The sequence below is a fragment of the Coloeus monedula genome, assembly GCF_965178545.1.
Source record: "Coloeus monedula genome assembly, chromosome: 3".
NCBI lineage: Eukaryota > Metazoa > Chordata > Aves > Passeriformes > Corvidae > Coloeus > Coloeus monedula.
This window is the reverse complement of record NC_138783.1, coordinates 29,113,529-29,136,601: the sequence shown is the minus strand read 5'-3', so window position 1 is coordinate 29,136,601 and position 23,073 is coordinate 29,113,529. Positions and strand designations below refer to the sequence as shown.

Genomic DNA, 23,073 nt, shown 5'->3' with positions numbered 1-23,073 from the left:
GCGCTCGCCGCTGGTGTCCCCGCTCCTCCCAGGATGCTGGCGGCGTGCGGCATGCAGCGGTGTCACCAGGAAGCGCTCAAGAAGAACCGGGTGATGCTGGCCAAGCAATTGGTGTTGAATGTGCTGGTGGAGCACATGGTGGAGAAGGATATCATCACCACGGAGATGGTGGAAATGATACAGGTACGCGGGTTGTCGCCTGCGCCGTGAGCTTTTATTTCTGGCTGAGCTCGGTGTCGTTCCTTGCAGTGGCAGCATGGAATAAACTCACCTGTGTGCTGCATGCATATTTCAGTGTGATTGCGTTCAGATGACCTGCGCGAGTTTGGTAGCAGCGTGCAGGAGAACTGTAAGGTGCTTTTGTAGAAAGAAAAAGTGCATTTCCTCTGAGATTCCCTGCGTTCTGGTGTGCAGGTGCCGCAGGCTGCGCTTTGCGGGTCGGGTGGTACCTTCCAGTCCTTTGTTGTCACTTTGTGCTTATCTTATTTTTGTCCACACGCAGAAGCGGGAATAAGATCTGTTTCCAAAAAAATACTGTGAAAATAAGTAAATGAATATGTTATATACTACTTTGTTGTGGCATCCTCCATATAAAGAATTTGTGTTTCATATATGTTTTTGTAAATTGTGTGAAGTGCCTTGCAGGGTTCAAGGCTCACTGTCAGATAACAAATGCTATTTGTTTGTAGGCTTGTGTTGCTTACCTTGTGCAGTGGATTCTGTGGAGAGAAGTCATGGGAAGTAGCTTGGGATTTCTCCCAGAGGGATGGTAACGCACAGAACACTGTGCGGGATGGACATGCAGGCCTTCAAAGAAAGCAGGCTGGAAAGGAAGTGGCTGAAGCTGCATGTCAAGTGCATCTCACAGCTCAAGTAAGGAACTGAGGGAGGTCTTAGTCCCCTGGCAAACTTCATGGTCTCATGATAAGAATAGACGCTGAAAAATAGGATTATGAACTGTTTTCTGAGCATGAGTGTAGAAAGTGTAAACCTGAGACTGATAAGGTTTTGATAGCAATGAATAAATAACTTCCTGATTAATTTTGAGTCATTGTCAAAGATAATGTGAATCACTTTGCATACTTTGACTCAGCAACAAAGGTAGTATTAGATGCCTCATGGGGCCTGTCAAGGATATCAGTGCTGAATTGTGGGAGCTCCAGGCCGTCTCACCTGAAATAGCTCCAACCCCTAGTGGAAGAGAATAAAGATACAGTGAAACAGTGCAAGCCGGAGGCTGAATCAAGGACTTCTTGTACTGGTTTGGGCTGGAGTAGTTAATTTCTTCATAGCTGCTGGTGTGGGGGCTATATCTTGGATTTGTGCTGGAAACAGTCTTGTTAATGTAGAGGTGTTTTACTTATTGCTGAGCAGTGCTGACCCAGAGCCAAGGCCTTTTCCTCTCACCCCAGCCCACCAGCAATGCTGGAGGTGCACAAGAATGTGGGAGGGGACATCCAAGACAGCTGACCCAAGGGATATCCCGCTCCATTTGGTGTCATGGTCAGCATGTAAAGCTAGGGGAAGAAGAAGGAAGGGGCAAACTGAGTGTCAGAGCATGGTGCTAATGATGCCGAGGTCTTGGGTTTGATCCCTGTATGGGCCATTCACTTAACAGTAAGACTCGATCCTTGTGGGTTCCTTTCCACTCAGAATATTCTGTGTTTCTAAGTCACCATTGTGAGTGATGGAGCCCCACTGTCCTTGGAATGGCTGAACACTTGTCTGCCAACAGGAAGTGGATGAATTCTTTGTTTTGCTTTGTGTGTGTGGTTTTTGCTTTACCTATTAAACCACCTCTGTCTCAGCTTTTCTCATTTCTGTTCTTTGGATTCTCCCCACTATTCCACTTGGGGAGGAAACAACTGAGCATCTGGTGCTTAGCAGCCCACAAGGGCTAAGCAACAGCATTGCTGAAGTGTGGATGGTGAGTAGGGGTGTTCTTTTGATGGCCTGCAGTTTGTCACTCAAGGGGGAAAAGGGGGAAAAAATCCTTTCAAACTTAAAGTAGTGCCAGAGAAAATACTCTTCTTGGCAAGATGCTGTTGTAGTTAAAAAGTATTAAACTGAGACCGAAGGGAAGAAGCCTAAAGGAATCTTCCCCTACAGATGTAATTGAGTTAAAAGGGAATGCAACAATACTTAGTAATGGATTGTCAGTAAGAAAAAAGGTGTTATGATGGATAAGTCAGGTAAAGAGTAATAGCTTAGTGGAAAAATTATGCCTAATACAATAAACACTCGTAACTAAGAGATTAAATGTGTATAAATAGCAGTAGCAGCCTGGGCAAGAGAACAGAGTGACTTGAACTACTGTTGCAGGGTATTGATCTGGAAATTGCAACGAAAATAGAAACATGGCAGAGGCAGAAGGAAAGCATTCACAGCTGGAACTGCAAAGTATGCATTGTACTAGAAGGATAGAAATGAATGGAGCATTTACTGGATAATCTTAGTCATAACGGTGCAATGGAGAAAAAGTAAAGTGCATTTAAAAAAATGACTTGTGTAGAAAACACTTTGTCTTATCTTTCGTTTTCCTCGAGTAGGTCTGTGAATTTTTAATACTCTTCCTGTCTCTGGCAAATGTGAGCACAGGTCTCGGAAGTGCTGTTAAATAGCCTGTTACTGAAAATGTATTGTGATGCTGATCATCAGGTACCTTAATGGAAACAGGAGGAGCCAAATGCCATTGTCTGATGAAAGAGAATAGATTCTCCTGGATGTAATAACTGACTGGTTCTATATATTTATGCTCCTGCTCCTCCAGTAAGTCAGGAAATCAAGATCTGGATAAATAGTTAGGTTCTAAATCGTCTTTTCTTAAAAACACAACAGTTACACTGGTCCTGTTGGCTTGATTTGAGCTAAACAAAAGAAGAAAATGGTTCTGGAAATAGAGCACTTAAATAAACTTCTGTAATCCAAGGGAAGTGTAATAAATCAAGGAGCTCAGGGAGTTGAGGCATGACATTTTTTCCAAGTGTGAGATGTCAAACTAGTACTGAAACTTTACCATAAGTAAGAAAAATATGGGAGAGGGAGCATGTTGCAAGAAGAGCCACTGAAGACAAAGGTGGTTGAACTGGATGAGGAGCTCACAAGGAATATGAAGATAAGTAAAGGGGTTATAGATGTACCTTGGAGAGGAATTATTAAGTAGAAGCAGGTTCCTTTGATGTCTGAAATGTGGTGAGATAGTAGGATCTGACAGGATTGAAAAATTGGGTCATTCAGAAAGATACTAAACCATGTGTGGTTTTTTTTCCACTGTATATACTTTCAATAAAGAGTAAAGAAAAAAATTTTGTTTCCTTTGTAGTGAAAATGATGTTATAATTCTGTAGATGAAAACGCAGAAGAGGGGGGTTTCAAACACAGGGGAATGTTATGGTGGAAATAAAGTGGGACACGGGAAACAGCTGTTTTTAAGGCAAGCTTCAAAATCTACTTGCATAAATAGCTTCTTGTCAGAGCATCAGATGTTTTTCCAGAGCTCTGGGGTGGACTTCTAAAACTGCAAATATGGTAGCAAGAGCTTTCCTGCTTTTTAAACAGGTTGAATACTCTGTACTGTAATAAAAGACTGAGATTGTATAGATACAGAGATTTAAATACCCTGTTGATCACTAGACAGAAATGAAGGGATCACTGGTTTTGACAAGTGACACAAATTTGATTAGGATGTCTGTCAATTATATATGCTTTTTCCACAGATTCTGCAGGTATGTTCAGGCTTAATAAGACTAATATGGAATTGGCAGGAATTTGGAGTTTATTTACAGCTAGTTTCTGTTATGCAGATTATCAAACTCATCTGTAAGGGGAAAGAAATAAATTAAGGATGTATTGGAAAATAAAATGAAAGAAATGTGTCCTATAAAAGTTTTACTTCTGAATGTTTGCTGAACATTATTTAGTGTAACCTAAATGTGGTGTTGAAGAGGAAGTCATATCAGGAGGTAACAGCCCTTTGAGTATTTAAGGAAGCACTGAGGAAGAAGTCAGCCAAAAGCTGACTGCTGTACATACAAAGTGCAGAATATGAACATTATGGAAATTTCTTGACTTTTCAATAAAACTTAGGCTCTGCTTCTTGAGGTGAGCTTGTGTTCTTAACTATCATTTATGGCTTAGAGTCATAGACTGTGAAGAAGATGAATGACCTTTAGCTTGTCTCAAAACAGCTGCAGGTCTGCTAGAAAGGAAAAAAATTCATTAGATACTTTAGAAATCAAGTCTCAATTACTTTATTAGTTACAATAAAACTTAGCTTACAGCAAGATACAAATATATGGAGCTGGTTATTTTCGATGGACTAGTGTTGCAGTGTTACCAGGAGAAAGGCACCTTTATACTTCTGGGAATACACAACTAAGACATCATTATAGGGACTTTTAGTCAACAGTACTCTGAAAATTCAGGATCCTTTGGGAATAGAAAAAGGTACTTTCACTGTTAAGGGAAAGAGGCCATTTATGAAAGAAAGTGGCTTGTTTACTGGAGCAAATCAAGGCCAATTTATAGAAAGAAGTTTGATAAATAAGGGAAAGGACAGAACACTGAAGTCAAGGAATACTATTGATAAAAAAATAAAATGCTTTTAGTCAGTCATGAATGAATATAGATATGAAACTGTAAATTGGTTCATAAACATTGGATCAACAAGATTTTGCAATATCCCCCAAACAATGTGTTGGGGCAAAACCAAACTCCTTTTAACACTGAGCTTGATAATTTTTACGAATGAAGCCAGATGATGTGATATCTTCTGTAGCAGAGGATTTATACATCTACCTCAAAGCTTCTTTTTTTTTTTTTTCTGATTTTCCTGTGATTGCTGTATTGTTAGGCCTTAATTCTGTATAACTTGTCAGCTATTCTCAATTGTCCACCAAAAGGAGAGATCTCAAATCTAAGCAATAATTTAAAAAATATGGGATGAATGGAAAAAAACCCAGAATTTATTTCTGATACCCAGTATTTTGGTATGCGATGCTTGGTGTGGTTTAGATTTCACAGGGAAGGGTATTATTGTATAAATTACATATTTTGTTGGCAAATATCCGTTAATATTCTAACAATTAGAGCTTCTTGACAATGTTTTGCAAACACATGAATTTCATTTTTTGATGGTTACTTTTCCACATATATTAGCATATATTGCTTCATTGGTCTAAGTATTAGTCTGTATGTACGAAATAACATTCTGAAATTGACTGAGTATAGGAAGAATTTTGCTTCATGTTTTCTGGAGAATTTGACTATCTACATGAGGCCATAAATTATTGGATAGTAGTGGAAGTATGTTCTTGACTTTGTATACTCAGTGAGTAGAAGTACGTACTATTGCAACGGTAACTGGAAGTAAAATTTTAGAGCGAATACGGTGTATTACTGTGTGTGGTCATGTATGAATTGTTGGTTTGTTGTGTTGTCCTATACTCTCAGGCAAATAGGAACAGAGGAGTGTGAATGAAATCAACTAGGAAGAGTATAATAAAGGATCTAGCACAGCTAAGCGTAGTGGTGGAATGTTTTTCTGAAATTAAAAAAAAATAGTTGTGCAGGTGATTCATTGAAAGTTAATTATGTTGGGTGTTAACTTGAGTATGGATTTTGGTTTTTTTCCTCTGGGTTCAGGCCAAGTCTGGGAGCTTTGACCGAAATGTGGAATTCCTCAATTTGCTACCCAAGAGAGGTCCTAATGCCTTCTCAGCCTTCTGTGAAGCTCTGCGAGAAACCCAACAGCAGCATCTGGAGGCAATGATCCTGAAGACAGTGTCCAACCTGAGCCATGAGATTGCAAGGGTACAGCAGTTTTAAAAAAATAAGATGGATGGCTTGCATTTCAAACTGGGTTTGGGCACAAAAGGATCTTTATCAAATGGGAAAAACCCAATTGTTTACAAAGGATAGAATGGATTTTTGTTGCAAGTTGAAACTTGCAGTAGCCTTAGTAAAAGCAGAGAGGAAGAAACTTGGGAAGAATAGAATTTTCATAAAGAATCACAAGGTAGTAGAGTCTGGAAGGTACCTCTGAAGGTCATCTCTTCTAACTTCCCTGCACAAGTATTACCTTCAGTAGGCTTCCAGGGACACGTCCAGGCAGTTTCTGAATATCTGCAAGGATGGAGACTGCAACTTCTCTGGGCAACCTCTTCCAGTGCTCAGGCACCCTCACAATAAAAAAGCATTTCCTGATGTTCAGAGGGCGCCTCCTGTGTCTCTCTTTGTCCCCATGGCCTCTGGGTCTGTCACTGGGCACCACTGAAAAGAGCCTGGCTCTGTCCTCTTTGCACCCTCTCTCCAGGTGCTCATATGATAAGTTCCCCATGAGGGAACTCCTCCCTTCATCTCTTTTGCTGGCATCGCTCCTCCTAATGCAGCCCAGGGTACCATTTGCTTTTGTGCCAGGGATACATTGCTGGCTCCTGTTTGACTTGGCAACACCAACTCCTTTTCTGCCAAGCCACTTCCCAGCTGGGTGGTCCCCAGGATGTATTGGTACTTCGGAGTGATCCTCCCCAGGCACAGGACTTTGCATTTCTTTTTGTTGAACTGTACAAGGTTCCTGTAATGTTCTTGCATCCAACGTGTTCTTAATGGGTGTGTAATCAATAATCCAAAACCTGAAAAGAGTGTATTTTTTTCTCTGAATTTTTTTGGTTTAATATTCAGTGGTTGTCTGAGTAGACTCTTAAGGAAACAAATACTTTTATTTTTCTTTTGTTATTTTTTTTCACCTTTTCACTATATGTAGTTGTTAGTGTTGTACTAAAGGAAGAATGTTGCAAAGGTTCTTAGTGCATTGGCAAGGATGGAAACTCTCAGTAAACATATCTTATGCAAAGGAAGGGAGAACAAATACTTTTGAACAGATGTTCCTGTATTAAAATGTAAAATTTATTAGCCTACCCTTTTAATTTTTTGTTTTTGATTTTGCTGTATTATACAAACTATGAAATCTTGACAGCAAACAAAAATACAGGAATCACCAGACAAATCAAGTTTTTGGTAAAACCAAGGAGGCTGGGATGACCCCAGTGTAAAGATTCTAAACTGAGGATTTGGGTAGAAGTAGAGATGAGCAAAGAAGGGGTTTTGCATTGTGAGAAAGTGCTGCTGCTGTCTTGTCATGATGTTTATTTTGGATGTGAACCATAATCTTGTATTTCAACCATTTTTATGTGTATATAAATGCATGTATCTTTTCCTTCATGATACCTTCAGCTTTGTACTATAGAGAAAAAACATAGCTATTCTCTGCTACTCCTTTTCATGGATTTATTGATGTCTTGTAGCTTGAGCACTGTCATGAGTCAGATCTTCCATACCCTGCCAGTGAGTCCTGTAATTCAAAGAGACCCCGTTGGCTTGGTGAGTTGCACATGATTTGCTACCTGGTTGGCTCCTTTCAATTTCTTGATGCCCTGTTACTTCAATTCTAGAAATAAGCTTGCCACCACTTTGCTCATCCCAGGCATACAAACCTGACAGTAAACTGACTATATTATGATCAAAGAGGGTAATTTATAGCATATGGGAAGAGACAACCAAAACAGTTTCTTGTCAGCTTCGTTTATTCTTATGGGACACTTTGTTGCTTAAAACAGTACGTGTCAGTAAAATCCTAGATTTTGCAAAGATTTTCTGTAAGATTTGCAATAGAATTTCATTGAGCTACAACTCTGATAAGATACTCATTTTAGGCGGCGTTCCTTAACTTAGACTTCCTTCTTAAAAGATTAGTTTAAAGCCTTATATGTGTTATGTGGGTCCAACTTGGTTTTCTGTAGCTTCTGTTAGGTGCAGCAAATCAGCTTTTCATTAGCATACATTTGTGACTTAGAACAGGGGACTGGTCTAATAACCAGTTGTTGGAATGAATCTCCTTGGTACTTTCTATGTTGCCTCTGGTAATGCCTGGAGTACTTTTTCCACAGGTTTATCTGTATGCTGGTTACTAGGAGCTCTCTCTGGTGTTAAAGAACAAGTGTCTAATTTTTGTAAACTTTTTATTTATTTGCAAGGGTTTTAGGTTGGGTTGTTTTGATTTTTTAGAGCATATGTTCCTCCAACCAGGAGAGCCATGCCTCAAAAGGCTGAAAGAGGATTTCAGAAGAGATCGTGAATGTCATTAGCTCAGTTCCTTCGGTACAGAGGAGTGAGTGTTTGTCTGCAAATGGCAAATAGTTGATTATCATTCCCCTCATCTGCTGTTATCCAGAGGAAAGTGTTCAGAAGCAGATAAAAAAAGAAGAGGGCTTTGCACTTCATGAAAGTTAGAATTGTCTCGTTTGATCACTTATGCATGTGTTCAGCATGGGAGGCCTTTTATGAAAGGAAAGAACTATTCTATTTGAAATTTTTTAGCAGCATTTTGTCAGCCAAACTCTGAAAGTAAGAACATACTTTGCAAAACAGCAGAAAGCACAAGGATCTAATATTAGTTGAGAATTCTGTTTTCATACTCTAGACTAGGCCTTAGATGAGGATAACCCACATACAAGCAAAAATAAAAGCTGCCAGTTAAAATAAAATAAATAAGTATACCTTTACAGTCGTTTTTTTTCTCTTCTGTGTTTCATTTTGTGTCAGTAGTCCCTGATCAAACAAAATTTTTAGAGGTATGAAATATGCATAAGATAATATAGTTCAGAATTTGCAAGTTACTACCTTAATGCAGAGTCTGGAATTTTTTATTATTATTGATGTATTCGGTTTTGCACAGAACCAATGGAACATTCTTTGGATAACGGAGATGGTCCCTCAATTCCTCCAGTGAAGTATTGCAGTCCTGAATTTTATCACAATCATCAGCACTTGGTAAGTTGTTGGCAGAGAAAGTGTTAAGATGTGAGAGATGTGAAATGTTTGGATCTATCAGCTAAACGTGTGCCACTTAAAATTGAGTTGAAAGGCTTAATTGGAATGCAGATCAGGGTTGTGCTATTTGTGTAACTGAAAGGTGTTACCAGTCGTGCTCTATTTGATGTGGTTCTCATTTACAAGTGTCAAGAAATCCTGAGAAGTTCTGTAACTGTACAAATCTCTGCCTGTGTTTCTTTGATCATGAATAGCTTTGTGAAATGACTTCTGTTTTATTGTTCTCTGTGAGTCAGTATTTTTGCCTCAAATTTATTTGACTGTGTCCTCATCTTCTGTAAGATGACAAACCCTGTAAATGACTGTAAGATAGTAGAACTGTGTTTTCAACTCATAAGTTGGGCTAATTGTCAACTCTACACAAGAGTCCTTAGGCTTAAGAACCTGGTCAGGATTCTAGGCTGGATAGAGCAATGTGAATTTCTAATCTTCTGCTGCAGTGCTTGAAGTAATGTGTGTAATCTAATTACTTTTTGCTTATTCTGTCTGTAAAGCGTAGATTGTGGTGGGGTAGGCTTAAGGAAAAGTTAAGTTTGTGTTGTGGGGTAAACACTTCATTAGGGTTACACAATGTCAGAGGCTCTGTGTATAGCAAAACAGAGTTTTTGTTTGTGTGTTGGTTTTTGTTTGGGTTGAGTTTGCATTTTTGGGGGATTTTGTTGTTGTTGTGGGTTTTTTTGAAACTGTCTGTTGGGGTGACCTGATAAATTAGCAGTGCCAGCGTGAGCTTGACTAGGCTCCTTTTGCATCTGTGCATGGATACACCTTATTTGATATTGTCCTTTGGTATTAAATTTTACTTCCAATTTACAGGCGTGTTAGTAAGTGAATTACTATTGATTTGTTGTTGTTAGAGTGGTAGGGACAGAGAGGGAACTTAATTTGAAGACACCCCTCTTAAATTAGTTCTTTTCCTGTTAACCTTTTTTGCCAGTTGCACAGTTTTAAAGATCAATGACTGACAGTCGCCTGCTGTTACAATTACACTCACTGCTATTTTACATCTGTCTGCTCCCAACAGCAACTAAGAAATGTTAGCTAAATTTTACATGGTGTTGTCCTTTGATGGAGGTGACCCAGATATATGGGGCCCTGCTGGCGTGAGGGTGGGAAAGGGAAAAAATTTAGCAATACCTAATTGAAATGGATAAGCTGTGTTTCTTTTAAAATGAAGAATAAGGCAAGCCAGTCTAACCTATTAGTAATAGTACTGTAGGATTGCCAGTTGTGGGGGCTGGCAAGCACAGGAGTATCAAGTTGGTGTGGAATGACTGCTGTCCTATTCTAACACGCCATTATTTCCTTGTGTAGCCTAAGTGTACCCATATTTAATCTGCTTTTCAGGCATACAAGCTGACATCAGAGCCCCGAGGCTTAGCACTTATCCTCAGCAATGTCCGTTTCAGCAGCGAGAAGGACCTGGAATACCGCGCAGGGGGAGATGTGGACTGTGCCTCCCTGGAGATGCTTTTCAAGCAGCTCGGCTATCGAGTCACTGTTCTTCGTGATCAAACTGCACAGGTAAGGGGGTGATCCCAGTACTTCACAGCTGGTGTGGATGAGAGTTTGTTTCATAATTGTCTTAAGAGGTTCCCTTTGGTTATGTAGCTAAGCTTTGAAGATGTGAATTATCGCTTAGGAATGGGATGATGTCTCCTCTCCTACTGATCAACATGAGAAAGCTTGGAAGGCTGAGCTCTTCCAATGGAAAGTAGTATCACAAAGGACTAGAAGAGGTACTACTCTAGCTGGACTCTAGTGCAAGGGTCAAGAATTTTGAGACCGCTCTTGGCATGTGTGTTGAAAACACAAATGAATAAAGTCTCCAGTTAACATTGGCAAAGTCTATCTAGAGTAATATTCTCCTAAAAGTTAAACTTTGCAAATATTTGATGTAGTCTTTGCAATTATGATGTTTTCATGTCCTATGTAAACATCCTATGATGAAGGTCAGTTGTCAGTACCTAATTATCAGTCTTCCACTATCTGTGCAGTTCAGTTCTACTCTTCCAGTCTTTGCTAAAAACAGTGGCTGTGCTTCACTTAGGAAAGTTGGTTGTGTTCCATGACTAACTTAATCAAGCCACTCTCCATAGGAATGCAGTTGCTGCCTTCTCCAGCACCATTTGATCTTAGTCCTTTTAAATCCCTATGAATCTAAGTGATACAGGACCTGTTAAAGAGTCTTTTATTCAAGAACAGAGCTTTTGCAACATTGATATAAAACTTTTGCATCTGCCATGTTGTCAGAGTTCCTAAAGTTTTCCAGTTTAAATTTTTAATTGACCACTAGTGTCTGAATGCCTCAAGTCCCAGAGTATGTATCTGTTAAGTTGCTCAAATATCCCAGCCAGACTCCAGTGTCAGTGTAAAACCTCTTCAAAATATCACTTGGTTTCCCCTGCTGGCCTAAGTGATTCCTGCTTCACAGTGTTATACTTCAGACTGAATGCTGCATAAAAGAACAAGAATACTTTGCCTTTTTTTTTTTTCCAGAACACATCTTTTCTATGTACATTTGATGTATGTAGGGGTTTTCTTTGTAACAGGAAGGCCATTTGTGTTTTTCCTTGAATATTGATTCACTTTCCCTGTGGAAGTCTAGAAAGCATTGAACTTTTTTTTTCTTTTTTTTTCCCCCCTCTGGTTTAGGAGATGCAGAATGCATTGGAGAGATTCTCCAAGCTGCGAGATCATCGAGATGTGGATTCTTGCATTATAGCTCTGCTTTCCCATGGTGTGGAGGGTGGAGTTTATGGCAGTGATGGCAAACTACTAGAGGTATATTGCTGAGTCCTGACCTGTTGTTTTAGGTTGTCTCTAGGAAAGTAACAGTGTTCAAAAAAAAAAAGTGATGGAAGGCTGAGGATTCACGTTTTTTAAAATTAAAAAAAATAAGGGCTGGAGGGAAGAAAAGGGCAAGGGGCTGTCTGTGAGAGGTCTGGAAGATGAAAAATGGCAAGTAGAGGAAGTTATGTCTCTGTATAGATACTAGGTGTAGAGTGCATGAACCCAAGCAAGTAGGAACCTGGGGAGAGGATGGAGAAAGGGATGTGTTTGTCACACACTGAGTTTGCAGATAAAGGAGAAAATACCAAGACTGGTGGGATAATAACCAAAATAGAGGGAAGCAAGGTGAGACTGGGTTTGGCTTACAGAAGGCTACAATAAAGAAATTTCTCTTCTTTCTTCTCTCAGTTGCAGGAGGCTTTCCGGCTCTTTGATAATGCAAACTGCCCAAATCTCCAGAATAAGCCCAAAATGTTCTTTATTCAGGCCTGCCGGGGAGGTGAGTGCCCGAACTCTAAAAGCCATGTACTTGGCATGCCATTAAGGCTCATTTTACACACATGCACACCCTCACATTCAACTTGCTGTCAACTCTCCTCTTTGCTTCTCTCAGGTGTAAGTGGGACCCATATTCACCTCCCTCTGCCCTGCTGCTGCCACTGCATCTGTTGCTCTGTAAGTGTCTTTAGCTCTGCATGAGGTGTGTGCATTGACTTGCAGACCCCAGAGCACCTTAGTGACATCAAGCTCCATCATATCCCACTCATACCTGGGGGCTTCCTCGTGCTGTGCCTGCAGTAGGGGGAGTGGGGCACATGGTGCACAAATTGCAGCACAGCATGGAGCAGTACACTAGCATTGGAGTCTTGCTGAGGTCCTGTCTTTCTCTTGGTCCTCGATGTGTTGTGTCTCTTGTGGTTGTCTCTTGAGCTCTCTGAGTTGGTTCCAATTATTTTTGGGGTTTTGTCTTTTTCCTTTACCTTAGCCTATTTTCAACCTCAAAATGACCTTTCCTTGCACCCTTTTCCACATGCTGTTGTTGAATTCTTACATGCTGTTGTACAGAACTCTTTTCATGATTCTTACAGCCTTGTTCTTTTTCTGTGCTTTATATACTTTTTTTTTTTCAACTCTGCTATTCCTTTTCCTTCCTTTTGTAACTAAACAAACACATTTGTAACTAACTACCTTTCAGATGTGCTAATGACCACATTTTTCCCTCAAGTGTTTGGACTCTGTGAAATTGCTGATATTCCAAAGTGAAGCTGTCTTATAGTTTCTTTTTTCCCTTGTGATGGAGAAGTTTTTCTAGTGTGTATGCTTTCCCCCCTGCTTTTCCCTTGTTCCTCGCAGTTGTCTCCCTTCTTTCTCAGTTTTAGCAAGCTTTATAGTTTGTCCTCTAGTCTCTACTCTTGTTTAATCCCAGTTCAGGGAAAAGCCCAAAGTCTACATGAAGTATTTCGGTGATCAGAAATACTTGGTCCTTCTAAGCATTTGGGAACACTGTAACATGCATGCTTACAATATGAATTGAATCTGATTGCTTTCCTTATGGGAATGAACATTTAGACACTCTTGAGCAAACATGAGCGCGCAAACTCAGTGCAGATATAAGTGTAATAAGCCAGAATTGTCAGCTGACCTCATTAGGTAATTAGGTTTATTTGACTGTAGTGTTACCATAATGAATGTGTTAAGACTAAAGAATCATGCTTGGCCTTTGTATTCCCCAAAAAGTTGCAGTTAAGGAAGAGTGGTAAAGCTTGCTATGAACAATGCTTTAGAACTAGGATATTGCAATAGACAAAGGATTGAGGTACTTGAAAAACTGAAAGGAAAATCTCAGTTAAAAAAAATATCAAACAAGGCAAAACTCTGCCTTGTCTAACCTCTTTTAACCTTGATTAATAGTTGGAGGGGAGAGCCAGTTACAGAGTAATTGAACTGTCAACAAAAATGTGTATTCTTTAAACAGTATTCAAAAGACTGTATTGTCATAATTGAAATAGTAGTCAATCTATCTGTGCCATGCAAGTTAGCTGGAACTAGTTGAAACAAGATGAGAAATGCATAAATTACTCTTCTTTCCTAACCTTACATAGTAGGCATGCTCTATCTTCTATTAATGACACATTTTAAAAATGTAGATAAAGAAATGTTGGTACAGTCTTAATTTCCAGAGAACTTTTGGCAGGAGTCTACTAAGGAAGTGAAGTAGTCCACCTACAGTCATGGATCAAAAACCTGTGGCAACAGAAAACAATGAGAAAAGTTTCAGTGTGGCATGAAATGATACTTTAAACACAGATATTAAGCAGCTTCAATGTAGTAGATCCAAAAGAGTGAAAAACTGGACTAAGTAATGACAAATGGCTAGTTAGCAGTTGTTTAAATCAATTGGCAAAACAGCTATCTGGGAGCTTCAATACAATTGAAACAGACTAGCTCAATCGCTGGCAGTGGTTCTATAAATTAGGAGTATGTTAGTAGTTAAGTATGCAACGGGTTAGTGCTTTACACATTTTAGTTAAGTGGATTGGAGTGGTGTTTGAAGACAAATGTATGAGGAAGATGTGTAATTCTGAAGCTTTAATCAAAATAGTTTTGACTTTATACATAATGGGGTGATGACAGTGTGAATAATAGAGCTTGACGGTAAAATTACCTGAGTCTTTTCTGAAATAAAATGCACAGTGAACAGTACACTAAATTTTTTAAAACATAGAGAACTGGAAGGATTAAAGGATAAAAGACGTGAAAAAAGTGTGGTTAAAAATGAAAAAAATTTGCATTGCTACCTTAAAGAGATGAGAAAGGAACTTAATGGAAACCGTCAGGAAGTTTTGAGCTATGGAGACTTTAATTCTAGGCTGTTTCAGACAATCACACCCCTCCAAGTGCTGTTTTCTTTTTGGAGGAAAAGAGCAATGTTGCTGACTTATGAACTGACCACTTTCTGAGCATAATTATGAGATGCCATCTGTGCTACTGCCTGTTAAAGGGTTAGAAATCCAAATGTATTAGGGCATGAGCTAGCAACAAAAATTGAGAAACATCTTAAGAGGAAGGTCTCTGAAGTGGACACTTAAGCATCCTAACACTAGACTCTGATTGTGCTGTTAGGAAGTAAGGAGAAAAATAGATTCTCAGAGCAAAAGAAAACAAAAAGGCAAAATTATATGAAAAAATCTATAAAATGTAATTTGAATTTTCTTGCAACACAGCTGGACTATCAAAGTTACCACCACTAAGCAATTAGTCGAGATTATAATGGAAACTCTGCATCATGTAGAAAACCAATTGAGAATATGTACACTTGCATAGTACATACTAATGAATCCTGGAGAGGGCATTAAATGCTCTTCAGGTTTTAAACTAATCTGCATGGACTAAAGTTCTCTCTCATGTTTGGGGTCAGATTATTTGGCATTTTTCTGCAGTACAATTTATGCTTTTAATTGAAACAAGCAGTATTGTAATCAGATTTTAGAACTAGATGAGATAGTTGGTCCATGTTTTCTAGTTGTCTTGGACATAGACCTTAGCAACCAAAATTACAGCCCTTGTTTGAGTTCTGTGGTAAATAGATAGTTATCATTGCAAAGTGCTCTAGACATTTCTGGATATTTCTAAGGTAGTTATGAGTGGAAAATAAAAACTTCATGGCTAGGCATCAGATCCTTCCATGAATGGTGGAGAACTACCAGAAACTTCCCTGCTTTCGTGGTTATCCCACGGTCTGCACAGGAAGGGGTGGGAGCAGAAATCAGCATGCAAACCAAGTCAGGTTAGGTTAAGCAGGTGGAGCAGTTGTTGGTATCTGCGTTAGTTTGTGCAGAAGAACTTTCAGATGAGTTTAAAACAGCTGAAAAAGTGTAAAGTTAGTGCAAAAACTTTCTGCTTGATGGTAGTTGTGGTGTCACTGACCAGAGCCCAAAACTAAGTGTAGGAGCCCAGAGTGCTAGAATATTTCTCTGCCTGTTTTTAAGGGTTCTTACCCTCCTGAACAACACTGTTTTAACCTCCAAGCTTGGAAAAAAATTACCAACAGTCAGACAAGAACTAGAAAATACAGTGGTGTGACTTAGGCGATAGACTACTATGGAAGATTGTCACAGGGTGAAAAATTTAGCGGTTTTAGGTTTCTCTTTGTAGTAAATAGATAAGAGTAAAAAATATAAAAAAATGGAGGATTGTTGTTGTTCTCTGGACCTTCTTCTACTGCTCCATATTCTGCAGTAAAAGTGGTCTGGGATGATTGGATAGAGAATTCCGCAATTCCTAGCAGTGTTTCTGAATAATTGGTAGGAAAGTAAAAATAATGTACGTTTTTAGTAACTGTTGGTTAAAATATCTTTAAAAGGCCATGTAAATCTTGATAATTGGTCTCTCCTACTTTTCCTCCTTCTATTCTGTACCTGGGTCACGCTAGTGGCTCTGTTCCTCTGATAAGACTTAATAAACAGCTATCTGGAAGCATTGAAACTAAAAGAGACATCTCAGTTTATCTCTCAAACTCCTTGCAAGGACTTTCAGCAAATTCTCTCCCATCAGGAGAGACTTGATTTATGGCACGGTTAAGTGTCAACTAAGAAAGTACAGGAAAGCTAAATCCAGTAATTCAGGATAATTTCTTCTCCCCTTCTCCCTCTCCTTGTTTATTGCCACCCCAGATGAGTTGGACCGAGGAGTGGACCAAAGAGATGGCAAAGGATGGTCAGATTCCCCTGGCTGTGAGGAGAGTGATGCGAACAAGGAAGAAAGTCTGAAGCTACGTCTGCCAACATGCTCGGATATGATCTGTGGATACGCTTGTCTGAAAGGTACTGGGCCCTAATTGTTTGGGCATAAGGAGGTTTTATGTGTCTGTGTCCCCCAAAAGTGTTCATGGTAGTCTCTCTCTCCAGGCACTGCAGCCATGCGAAACACCAAGCGCGGGTCCTGGTACGTCGAGGCTCTCACCTCGGTGTTTGCTGAGGACTCCCGACACACTCACGTGGCTGACATGCTGGTGAAGGTAAAGCACAAGTGCATTTACTCTCCCACTTCTACTTGGTTTTTGAAGGGCCTTCCATTGCTTCAAAGTGCTAGGATTAATCTAGTCCTATTAAAGCACTTGTTCTTGCCTTGTTTGTAGCAAAATTATAATTTTCCCCATTCTTATTTGTTTATATACAGTTGCATAGCAGTTTAACCCAAGTAAAGATGCTGTTTCTTTGACTCCTGTTTCATTTGTGCAGTCACATGGTGAACTTGCAAGAAGAGTTAATATTGCTCGCCAAGAATCACTTTTCTTCTATAGAAATAGCTTTTTTTCAGGTGAATTCATTCCCTAAACATTCACACCACACAGCTGCAAAAGCACCAGTAGTCATATAAGGTAAAGATTGAGAAAACGGAGGAAGAAGGAGTGAAAAACGTGGTGTGACCACGGCAGCTTGAGCTGCTGTGGAACTGCAGCCTAGTTCTTGATCCTTCTTATAGTTAGGGGACTACTTAATGCATTAAATAGAATAATCTGTGAGTACAGAAAGAAATTTCATTTTTCTTCCTTCTGTCCTTCTAATCCTTCCAGTTATTTTAATTGGTTTTTTTAATCTCACATCTAGGTGAATAGGCAAATCAAGCAACGAGAAGGTTATGCCCCAGGCACAGAATTTCACCGCTGCAAGGAAATGTCAGAATATTGTAGCACACTCTGTCGGGACCTTTACCTGTTTCCTGGCTATCTACCAGGAAAATAACCTTGCCAGCTCTGTTTGGAGAGAGGTACTGCCAAAGCTGAACTTTGACTGTGGATATCTGTTTTCACTCTCATGAGCTGTGACATCAGATGTGCAAGCAAGGAATGCCAGTCTAATTCTTTGTCTTTTTCTAAAATAAACTGGCAACTCTCCTTGTAATCTGACTCAGTTCAGGGTTTAAAATTCTAATATCCCAATTAACTCTGTATGTATAGAAATTCATGGAAAGAGGATCAGCATCGGAACTGGAAAGACGTGGGAACATCCTTTGGAAGGAGACATAAGGACATTTGTAAACAAAGTGAATGTGAAAATGGAAATGGACTACTTGTACAATTTCTAAGTTAAGCCTTTCTGAAAGGACAATCATTCAAAAGATGCTACTTATCTTATGCTTGTACTTTTAAAATTTTAAATACTTTCTGCATGGTTCTTCATACAGGACAGTCGACTCCTGTGCACATTAGAAAAGGGCTCCCTTGTGAAGGAGAATCCCCTCTTCTCTAAAATGGAATGTTATTGTTCTCAGTACTCAACACCTTCCATTTTGATCACTTAAAAGTCTATTTTTCTACATTGCTTCTATAGCCAAGTTACCAAGAGAACTACAAGACATCCCAGATTATCAGCAAAACATATAGAGACCCAGGCAAATATGCCTGCATAAACTGCCCCAGAAATAGTTTTGAATCTAGAAACTCTAGATTAACTCCCCTTAGTCCCAAGAGCAAGCAATTGCATGGAATATTCCTTTTGAGGAATTTGTTTGCTGTAGTACTTATATGTCACAATAGACATTCAGTCTATTCAGTCCACCAACTTCTCAGGAGTTTATAAATTGCACTGTACAACTGAAGCCCTGAAACTCTATGGCCTTGTACAAAAGAATCTTCTGTCTTTTTAATTAACAAAAATATTCAAGGCAGCTCTTTACAGTCTAAGCGTGGTGCTTGGATTATTTATCACTGCAGTGTTTTTCCCTTTTAAATGAGAGGGAAGAGTTTTACATTATTAACTTGTTCTGTGAGTTTTCTTTCCTTTGCCACGATAATTTAAAAGCATAATCAATCACTTCTTTTGGAAATTTCCTGCACAGTCTCTTCATGCTGTAATTTGTGTCTTGCTGTGTCCCAACTGCAGTTACTCCCACTTGATGTGACATGGGAGATGGGCATTGTTCTCTTTTTGTGGTAGAGCCTAAATCCTGAGATACTGGATTACATATGGACTACAGGCTGCTCACTTCAGTCTCCATCTTCTCCATTTTGTAGCATTAAGTTAGCATAGTTCCTGGCTTTTTTTTTAATGTAAGTAGGCTCTTAAAATATATTTTTCAGGACAGAATTATGTATAGGAAGCACAAAGGGATATGGAGGGAGGCTGGAAAACTAGGCATGTGCTCTTTATATTATTCTGCCTAGAAAATGAAGGCTGTGTTTCTTCCAGCTGACAAAGGTGCAGCATTAACATGTATCTTGCATTTATCCTACACACAATGTGATGAGCAGAACAAGAATCATACTTGCCAATTGGTGCCTTACTCTGAAGTCTAATATACCAGTCTGGGGGCTCCTGTACCTCCCTGGAGTATAAACACTGTCTTCCTGAGTGCTCCCTCTATGAAATGGTGCAATAGTTTACAGATAGGTTTATTGATGAAGCAGTCCATTGTGATGGATTGAATTTCTGTAGGATTGCATCAAGTTGCATGATCACTGCCACTTTTGTATATCTTTTTGTATACTTGTATTTGACTGCCTTGACGTGTCAAAATAAAGAATTTTTGTTTGATTAATAGGTGAAGTGTCTTCCATTTGGAGAGTTAGACCTTTGCAGAAATGGAGGTTCTATATAAAGAGAATTTTGTGTAATTTCTTGAGGTAGCACATCCCAGAGGGGCTTTTGAACTCTCAGGCAGAAGCCTGCTACTTATAGCTGCAACCACTATGAGCTGCTTGTAAATTTTGATAACACCTGGGCCAAACAAAGACTGATAAATTAATAAAGAGATAAGAGACAGAACCAGCAAGTGGGAGACTGATGTTGTGCTTCAGCACATGAAATATTTTACATTAGGAAAATTTTGGGCTTGGTGTTTTTGAAAGAAAAGTTGATGTCGAAATGAAGGATTCCTGGAAAAAAGGAGTCTTGGAAGGAAGAAGAAAGTGAAAATACCAGCTGTCAGAAAGATTCTGGAAGTGGAGGAAGGTTCAGGGGCTCAGAGAGCTGCATGGGAAGGAATGCCAGGGAATGCTTGGAGGCTTGATGCATAATGCCCAAGACTTGTAACTGGGAGCAGCTGTACACCATAGAACTAACAGAACTTTCTGTTCCACCTTCACAAATGAGCCATGATTTTACTGCTGGGCAGGGAAGCTGAGATCAAAGCAATGCACCTGGGAGAAAGTGAGTTAGTGTGAAATAAGAAGGTAAAAGCCGTGTTCTTGTTAGTTGTAAAAATAATCCCCAGTATCCAGATCCACTAGAGGTTGCCCTTTACCCTGTTTCATCCGTGACACCTCGAAGAGTTGTTTCGTGTCTTCTGAGATCTCTTTTTAGTGAAAGAGTATATTGGTTTATTAAAAATGCCAAATTCTGATAAAGGAAATTTAGTACTGATATTAACACAGAAATTACCAACATCTACCTGTGCAGAAAATGATTCTAGTAGTCCAGAAGATGAAGTCAACAAGATGTTTGTATTTTCATAGGTAAGTTTTGAGCTACTAGCATAGTTTAAGGAATTACTTTTAATAGCTGGGAAAGCAGGGCAATGTTAACTAGTTCACATTTTGTCTTGAAACCAGAAGAATAAGATCAAAGGTTTTTGTTTGAGATGGGGAGTGAAAACAGTGAACCCAATGTAGACGAGATATTTAAAAAATCTCGAGTTGCATGAGAATCATTAACAAAACAATTCAGTAAATTAATACAATTTTAATTCTAAAGTGTTTTTTTTCCCCTATTTATAATTATTAAAATTAATGCATAGTCAAAGGGTTTGATTCTGTAAAAATAGTCATTGGTCCCCTTAAAAATTAGGATGTACAGAATGGTACTGAAAGAGAGTATATGACTCCAAAACATCAAAAAGTTTGGCTGAACATCTATAAAACAAAAAATTTATGCCAAGCTGAGACTCTTAACGTGCACTGTACCTGTGTTGTATAATTTGCTCTCACCCTTCCCTTCAGGGTATGAGAATTCTTCACTACATCACAACACTAAATTATTAAGTTAGGAGAAGGAAATGCAGGAAGATACTGTTATGTAATAGATTATGTCATCAGTGTATGCATACAGAGAACAGTTTCTTTAAAAGGAAGGGAATGAAATTGAAATCTCCAGAGAAGTTACAATCAACTGTTGTCACAGGATCAGCAGCCTTGGTGAGTCTGTTTCACTAGGAATGAGTGCTATGTCCTACTCAGTTCAATTTGGCCTGCTGTTGCTGATTTTGCCACTTCTCATAGAATTCTTTTCTGTTAAAGTTTGATATTCTTTTGTTTCTATTCATCTGCATTTGTTACTTGTTTATGGGAATGGCTATGTATAACTTGGTCTTTAGACTCTATTTTTGCATAAACTGTTTTGCCTGCATGCAGAAATTCTTTAGATGACATCTGTGTAATTTACTAGATCTTTCAAAGAGCTCAGAGTCGCACTCAGATTTCTCTGACTTAGAAAAGTAGCTGGAATTGCTGTGGTTTAGGCTGAATTTTTTTTTATTATTTTATTTTCCTTTGGCACTCCTAAAAGTTTTTATTTGCAGCTGCAAAATAAGGAGCAACAGTAACACCTGCCATAGAAACCGTGCTTTGACAAAGGTAAGGTTGACGCTGTATTGATAAAATATTTGGATTTGTTAGGTACAGGTGGTAAAGAAAAACACAAACTGCTAGCTGTTGGTATTCAGTCACTTGTAAAGTGACTTAAAGGATGAGAGGAAAAGGTCACACTGAGCATAGGCTTAAATTTTCTAAATGGATTCACTCAGAAATAAACAGTTAAGGAATTTTATAAACTGCCACTGCCTCTTGCAAGCCTGGCTTGGTTATTCCTCCTGCCCAGCCCAGAAACCCTGGGCTCCGTGCCTTAGCAGCTACACCCAGGACGTGTGCATGTCCCATCCTAGAGGCTGGAGCAGACACTCCTCCACTCCTGTTGCTAAGACCACAAACCTGGGCTGCCAGCACCCATGGTGTGACCAGTTCCTAGTGCCAAGCCCCCTCACAGAGGTCTGAACTGTAGCTCTCCAGGCTCCCATTGAGTTGGACCAGAGTGCCGTGGCTGCTCCAGCTACTGTTGCTGAGACCCCACTTGCTTCAGCTCCTGTCCCCAGAAACCCGATCTGACTGCAGTTGCTGACCCAAATTCACTCATGCCAGTCTTACCAGCTGCTGGCACTTCAAACTTACAGCACTCATGTATGTGGGGTAATAAGATTTCATGGAAAGATAGTTAAGAAAGCAATTAATATGAAGATAGGACAGACACTGACCAGCCTTGGTTTTCGTGAAAGCTGTCCTTTTCCATCTATTCCCCTCTTTATTCCTGCCCAACCATCCTCCTTAACAAGTTTTGCATAGTCCCACAGACCTAGTTCAAATCCTTACGTTCCTTGTTTCCCCCTTTGTAATAATTACAAACTCCAGGCTGGCCCTCTCCAAAGCTGTGCATGTACCTTCTTAGTGGCCTGTCAAATAGTGACTGTAGACATTTGGTCTTTTGCATGATCTCTGCTCCCCATTGTCTCTAAGTTCTGGGTAGTTTTATTTTTGGCTTCCTATCTTCTGCATTGAAAAGCTCCTTGACTGGATAGCCTTAATAAAGGTGACACATTCACCTTTCACATCCTCTCATGTAAGTAATTTTTATTTAGTGGGAGAAACAGCTCAGGAAGTCATGATATTACTCTAAGTAACTGCTTTCCTAGATACAGAATTTTTCTTTATCCCTCAATGAAAATCCTTACAGATAGCAGATGATTAAAAAAAAAAAAAGCAGTTGTCTGTGAAAGGGACTGTGGCCTATATTATCTGCTCCATTCCCCACAAACTTCTGTTCTTGCTGCTGCCTCAGGGTACAGCAGACAGTAGCTGTGACTCAGCTGAGAATGTAGCTGCTAGCACAGCTGCTCAGTGCTCTGTTTCTCAAAGCAGCAACCCACAGCAGCACCCTGATTTTGTCCTTTCTACACTATTAGTTCCTCCTTGCTTTTCTTGTGGCAAAGGCCCAGGACACCCAGGACAGGAGGCAGCACCTCCCTACTTTGCACCCCTACAGATGTTCCAGGATCCTCCAACAGCCCACAAACCCTTCCTGACTATGCTGTCGAGCAGCTTTAATTCCTTTTAGCTATAAGAAATTTGGTTAAGGCACAAACTGAAACCCAGGAGGCTCCATCTGAACATCAGGAAACACTTTTTCACCATGAGGGTGCCTGAGAACTGGAGGCAGTTGCCCAGAGAGGTTGCAGAGTCTCCATGGTTGGAGATACTCAAAAGCCATCTGAATATGGTCCTGAGCAACTGGCTCTAGAAGGCCCTGGCTGAGCAGGGAAAATGGGCCCGATGACTTCCAGAGCTCCCTTCCAACATCAGCCATTCTGTGATTCTGGATGGACAAGGTACTGAGAGTTATGCCAGTG

At 39.7% G+C, this 23,073-nt stretch overlaps 1 protein-coding gene across 1 annotated transcript; it reads left to right on the top strand.

Annotated features, from left to right (window-relative positions):
- Window positions 1-19,064, top strand: CASP2 (caspase 2). Its single transcript, XM_082278115.1, has 10 exons — window positions 1-183; window positions 5,644-5,811; window positions 7,305-7,380; window positions 8,735-8,829; window positions 10,234-10,410; window positions 11,542-11,670; window positions 12,088-12,178; window positions 16,353-16,502; window positions 16,587-16,696; window positions 17,289-19,064. The coding sequence occupies exons 1-10, from the start codon at window positions 34-36 to the stop codon at window positions 17,421-17,423; spliced, it is 1,281 nt and encodes a 426-aa protein (XP_082134241.1). The 5' UTR covers window positions 1-33; the 3' UTR covers window positions 17,424-19,064.
- Window positions 19,065-23,073: the final 4,009 nt, after the last annotated feature.